Source organism: Lottia gigantea, assembly GCF_000327385.1.
Source record: "Lottia gigantea unplaced genomic scaffold LOTGIsca_202, whole genome shotgun sequence".
NCBI classification, from domain to species: domain Eukaryota; kingdom Metazoa; phylum Mollusca; class Gastropoda; family Lottiidae; genus Lottia; species Lottia gigantea.
Window position 1 is genome coordinate 249880 of NW_008708415.1, and position 5983 is coordinate 255862.

Consider the following 5983-nt stretch of genomic DNA (forward strand, 5'->3'; position numbering starts at 1 on the left):
ACAGTTATAAGAACCAGTTTGCTGTCTAGTATGTATTAATATAGTATTATATACTTACAATAAATCTGAACATTTAGTTGTTTTGTAAGTTGTTTATTTAATACAGTATGTGTAACTGTACAGTTATAAGAACCAGTTTGTTGTCTAGTATTTATTAATATAGTATTATATACTTACAATAAATCTGAACATTAAGTTGTTTTGTAAGTTGTTTATTTAATACAGTATGTGTAACTGTACAGTTATAAGAACCAGTTTGTTGTCTAGTATTTATTAATATAGTATTATATACTTACAATAAATCTGAACATTTAGTTGTTTTGTAAGTTGTTTATTTAATACAGTATTGTGTAACTGTACAGGTATAAGAACCAATATCTAGTATTTATTAATAAAGTATTATATACTTACAATAAATCTGAACATTAAGTTGTTTTGTAAGTTGTTTATTTAATACAGTATGTCTAACTGTACAGTTATAAGAACCAGTTTGATCTCTAGTACTAAGTGATAAAGGGTTATTTAGAATTGTTGTTGAACCATCCTTAGACCAGGTGATGTTACAATCTGGTTTACAATCAGCTAAACAGTTGACATTCTGACTCTTTCCTTCTATAACATCTATATTATCACTAGTAGGGTTAAATATTATATTCTCTGGACCATCTGTAAAGATAGTTTGGCGGGTAAAGTAATATACGCCCACTGACAGCTTTGATTTCGAATAAAAATATTTGACAGTACAGTAACAATCAGTAGTAGTATGAAATATTCAGTCAAACCTTCAGTCATACATTTCCTTTGAACTTTGTCAAATCCGGCAAGAATCGTACATTGAGTGTTTACGAGCAATTGTAGACTGACGGACATGACTGACGCCAATATACGCCCCCGATTGCATGTGAGCGCATAAAAATCATATAATATTTTGAATTGAAACAAATAATGCTTTACAAAAGAAAAACTTTATTTTGTGCAAATCACTTTTCAAAAAGATAATCCGACTTGTCTGGTTTGTCTACATTTCAATAAAACAGACTAAATCTGGGGGTGACGTTATTACTCATACATTATTAATGAAGATTGATCAGCTAACAGTAACAAATCCTATGTTTGAATTTCTGATGCCTATTTTGTAACAGGGTTCGCACAGCCTTGAAAAACCCTTGAATTCCGTCCGTTGCCTTGAAAAACCTTGATTTCAAAAAAAGTCTTTGAAAACACCATAAAAAACCCATTTTCTCTTGAAAAGTCCTAGAATTTTGAGTTGAGTCAAATTGTGTATATTTTTATCATTAACCCCATTGACAAATATTAACTATCTTTATTGATTTCACAGTTCAGAAGTTAGGTACATGTGTATTCTGTCAGACTAATATCCTTGAAAAGTCCTTGAATTTCCAAGCCCAGAGTCCTTGAAAAGTCTTTGAATTTTTGAGGCAAAGCGTGTATGAACCCTGTGTAATTAGTAATGCCTAATTTGAAACTTTTGAATACTTATTTCTTCAAATGTAGACTAAACTGAATACTTGTATAAAAAAAATCAACATTATTTTGTGCGCCAACATCTAAATTTGTAGTTTTAAACTGTCACAAGTAGAATTAAATCAATCTTTGTTGTACGAATTTTATATTTGTCTATTTAGGAATTAATTTGAAAAAAATATGATCTGAAATAAGTTGTAATGAAAATAAACTTACAATAAACTGATACAGTAGTTGATCCTTGTCCACCAGAATTACCTCTACAAGACCATGTTGTATCATCTTGTTTATTTATATTACTTATATTGAGATATAGTTGTGTGTTGTTATCATTTATACATCCACATTTATATCTATTGTCTGTTGGTTGACTCTCACAGGTTGAAGACAATGAACTACATACAATAACATTGTTTCTGTAAAATCTAACAAGACTAGGAGAATCTGTAACATTACATTGTAATCTATAATTTTCACCTAACACTGCATAACTTTCAGGAACTCCTCTTATAGTATATTGACCTGTAATATAAACATTATGATAAATAATTTCTAGTTTTCATTCCATTTGATTTTGATATTAGCTCATAGAATTGTCGTTGGTACAATATTTCAATCTCAGATTATTTCCATTAGTTAAGATAAATTATTTCATCAGTTAATTCTGAATTCAACCATTTTATTTACCAACTATCGATCTGATCTAAGTTTTGGAACAAACCTTAAAAATACTGTAAGCCATGGCTTAATAGAAACTTGATATTATGATGAATATTTCAGTTTGAACCTCTCAATATAAAATCCTTACAGATTTGTTTGAATTGACAAAATATACAACACGAAAAAGAATTCCACTATTTATATAAAGATTCTATATCGTGAAAATATTGTGGAGGTAAAAGTCAAATATTAATCATAAAGTTAGGTCAAGTCAAAAATCACAGTGCGATTCATGTTATCTCATTATATTATTATATTATGCATTTAGTACAAGTTGAAGTGTAATATTTACTATTATTGTTATGTCATTTCACTCTACATAAAAACTTGTCTTATACATGAAACTGGTCTTATAGATGTATTATATGAGAAAAAATACAATGTAAATACATCTCTTACCTGTAATTAGTACTGGTAAATAGACTACAACTATTAATATTAATATATATTTATACTCCATGTTATTCATCAATATTCAAATTATATTATATACAATCTCCTGTATCCTTACTACAGAATAACTCAAGAGCTCAACAACTGAGTCCAGTCGGTAATTCAAGACACCTACCAAAATACTAAAATTGTTTGGTAAATTTGACAAAAGGTTTCACTAAAATATTACGTTAAAATAGGTTTACCACAAAAAGCCGGTAAGATCACCTTCCGATGCCACCAACCCATAAAGCGGTTGAACAGAGCCCATAATCTCAACTTCGAGGTTCAATTAGATAGAAGGCTCAAAGTGTGCGTGTAACCTAAAAAACAGCACTACTGGAATTTGTTGTGCCAATACGATTTTTATTTCTGATTTGTTCTGTTTATTTTGATTGAAAGACCTCACTCTCACACTTGTCCCATTCTCATTGTCTCATTCTTTATATTAATTAATAAGTTGTCTCCCATTATAAAGAAACTATTGAATGTGGTCTAATCTTTTATCATCATGTAGATATTTTTGCGCATCCGGGTACAATTTGAACCTTTAACAATCAGTCTTCTTTATTTTTGGGTAAGATAAATAGATACTACTACAGACTTAGTGTGTTCATAACTACCTACACTACCTCAAAATATAGTGGACTCTATGTGTTTATTCCTTAAACCCCTGTGTTATTCTTTTTTCTATACCATTTTGTATTGAGCAGATGCGCAACGAAGAGATCTTTTATTTAACATGCGGAAGCAATATCTTGGAATAAACTTTAACCCTTTTCTGAGCTAACCCTAATTGATTTTTAAAAACTAGGGTAAACGCCAACCTTAACCCTAGGGTTAACACTCTCTAACCCTAGGTCATGGTGACCTAGTGATTTGAGCACAAATAACATATATACAGATAGAAACATTAGGGTGATATCATATCAAAGGTGAAAAACTATAATTTTTTTTACAAAATAGTATCAATTTTAAGATAAAAAATCGAAATAATATTTATCTTATGATGAAAAATACTATCAAATGGACCTTGAGAGATAACTGCAGAAGATAGAAATCCATTTTCTACTACATCCACTATCTAACTATAATTAATATATATATATACAAGGAGAAATATCATGGATATGGTGAAAAGAGTTATTACAAAATTATCAAAGTGAATTATTATGATGAAAAAACAAAAAAGAATATGAAATGAATTTTTCAAAAATTTAATTTGAACTATGCACCAGCTTCTTCTTAAGTCAACCTTTAGAACGGCATAATTCAGAAGACAATTTAAGAGATTGGGGTTATGAATTCCAAAGTGAACTTGCCCTTTACTTAAACGTTCTTTTCCCTGCTTCCAGATGGCATTTTGGAATGGGCAAAATAATTTTCTGAACAGATGTTACAGTATGTTATATTTAAGTTCTTCTTATATTTTCAACTTCTTTTACATCTCCAGAATTATGTTGATTGTTATCATTAACTTCAGGACGGGTATTTAAATCTTCATATGTTCTATCTGTAGGGAAGAAAAGCGTGCATAGTAACTAATAACTTAGAATAAAAATTACAATCTATGGGCTTTGAAATTCTGCGACTCTCGGCTCTTTTCAACGTAAAGCGGCATCGCAACTTGCGCGATGAACCGTTATGAGTATAGTATTGATAGTCATACTGAATGTGTAAATTGTGATAATTCCATGATAATATGTAATAATATACCTTCTGGAATTCTATTGGAAAACGTTGCATAACTGTAAAATAAGAATATGTAAATGAGCAAATATGTTTTTTTCAGTTTTGACCAAAACGACATTTTGATATAAGGATTTAAACTTCTGTACTCAACCAAACCAGTCTGCAGTTGAAATTGTATGAAAGACTGAATAAGTTATTTATTTATTAATTTATTTTCAATTTAATAGGTAAATGGAATAGAAGTTCCAGATCAGGAGAGAAAACATAACTCACCTTTCTTCTGGTAATTTCTTATTGGCTACAAAATAAAATAATACAAAATTGGATTACGTTTATATCGAAGCAGAATAAGAATTTGTTATACCAACTGACAAGACTCAATTTCAACTATCCCAAATACTTTTCAGAATTGAAATACGACACCCAATTCACTTACAATTAAATAAAACGTTCTTTAGAAGTTCAAACATTTGTCGCTTTCGTGAAAGTATTGCCATTAACCTTGTAGTATCAGTAATTAAGCCCTGATTATAATTGGTAATAATTGCACGCGAGAATGTAAATGGTTGTCAAATGCCACAATTCTGACAGAATGTAGGAGAAGGTTAAGTCAGACTGTAATTCCGATAAGAGACAAGGGTAGGCCTAACTGAAATTGACTTTCTCTCTTAAATGTTATGATAAAATAATCCTCAAAAGAATTTCTTTTTTTTTTAAAGATCCCCCAAATATTTATAATAATTATGATCAATACCTGGATAATATTTTCTATATATAAATATTGTCAGTAAAACCAGAATTACAATAACAGCAAATATCCCAATACCAATTCCAATACCAGTTCCTAAACCTTCCTGATATCCAGATTGTTCACGAGGATCCACTTTTGTTACAGGATCTGTGGAAATAGCTGATTTTATTCATCAAATTTGACTTATACTTAAATTTAATTCAGCAATACATTCAACTGATATATTTTCCCAATACACTCAACTGATAAATCTACCTCATACAATTAACTGATAAAGTTACCTGATACATTCATCGGATTAATTTACCCAAAACATTCAACTATTATAAATATTGAAAACATTGACCTGATAAATTTACTCAACACATTCAAATGATATATTTACCCAATATTTCCAACTGATAAATTTACCCAATATATTCAACTGATAAATTTACCAAATATATTCAACTGATAAATTTACTCAATACCTTCAACTGATAAATTTACTCAATACCTTCAACTGATAAATATACTCAATACATTCAACTGATAAATTTACTCAATACCTTCAACTGATAAATATATTCAATACATTCAACTGATAAATTTACTCAATACCTTCAACTGATAAATATACTCAATACATTCAACTGATAAATTTACTCAACACCTTCAACTGATAAATTTACCCAATATTTCCAACTGATAAATTTACTCAATACCTTCAACTGATAAATTTACTCAATACTTTTAACTTATAAATTTACATTAATCTGATAAATTTACCTAAAACCTTGACCTAATTCGACGTAAAACTGATTTTCCTCCCATAAAGGTTTGCGTTTAAGTAACTTACCACCATCAATAATCTTTATAGTGTAACTTTTATCACCACCTATACTATTATTAACAGTTACAATG

The 5983-nt window shown here is 29.3% G+C and overlaps 2 protein-coding genes across 2 annotated transcripts in view; both read right to left on the bottom strand.

The window, feature by feature from the left end:
* The window catches only part of LOTGIDRAFT_239176 (hypothetical protein), a gene marked incomplete at both ends in the record, with an annotated part of 5267 nt that extends 2602 nt beyond the window's left edge, over positions 1–2665 (bottom strand). Inside the window, 3 exons of the mRNA XM_009053908.1 lie at positions 412–666; positions 1744–2007; positions 2605–2665. Coding sequence (XP_009052156.1) covers positions 412–666; positions 1744–2007; positions 2605–2665 — 580 coding nt within the window. The remainder of the gene's footprint in view (positions 1–411; positions 667–1743; positions 2008–2604) is intronic.
* A 1384-nt stretch (positions 2666–4049) lies between these two features.
* LOTGIDRAFT_174571 (hypothetical protein) overlaps positions 4050–5983 on the bottom strand; it is a gene marked incomplete at both ends in the record, with an annotated part of 6060 nt that continues 4126 nt past the window's right edge. Inside the window, 4 exons of the mRNA XM_009053909.1 lie at positions 4050–4150; positions 4354–4385; positions 4603–4627; positions 5084–5239. Of these exons, the coding sequence (XP_009052157.1) occupies positions 4050–4150; positions 4354–4385; positions 4603–4627; positions 5084–5239 (314 nt within the window). The remainder of the gene's footprint in view (positions 4151–4353; positions 4386–4602; positions 4628–5083; positions 5240–5983) is intronic.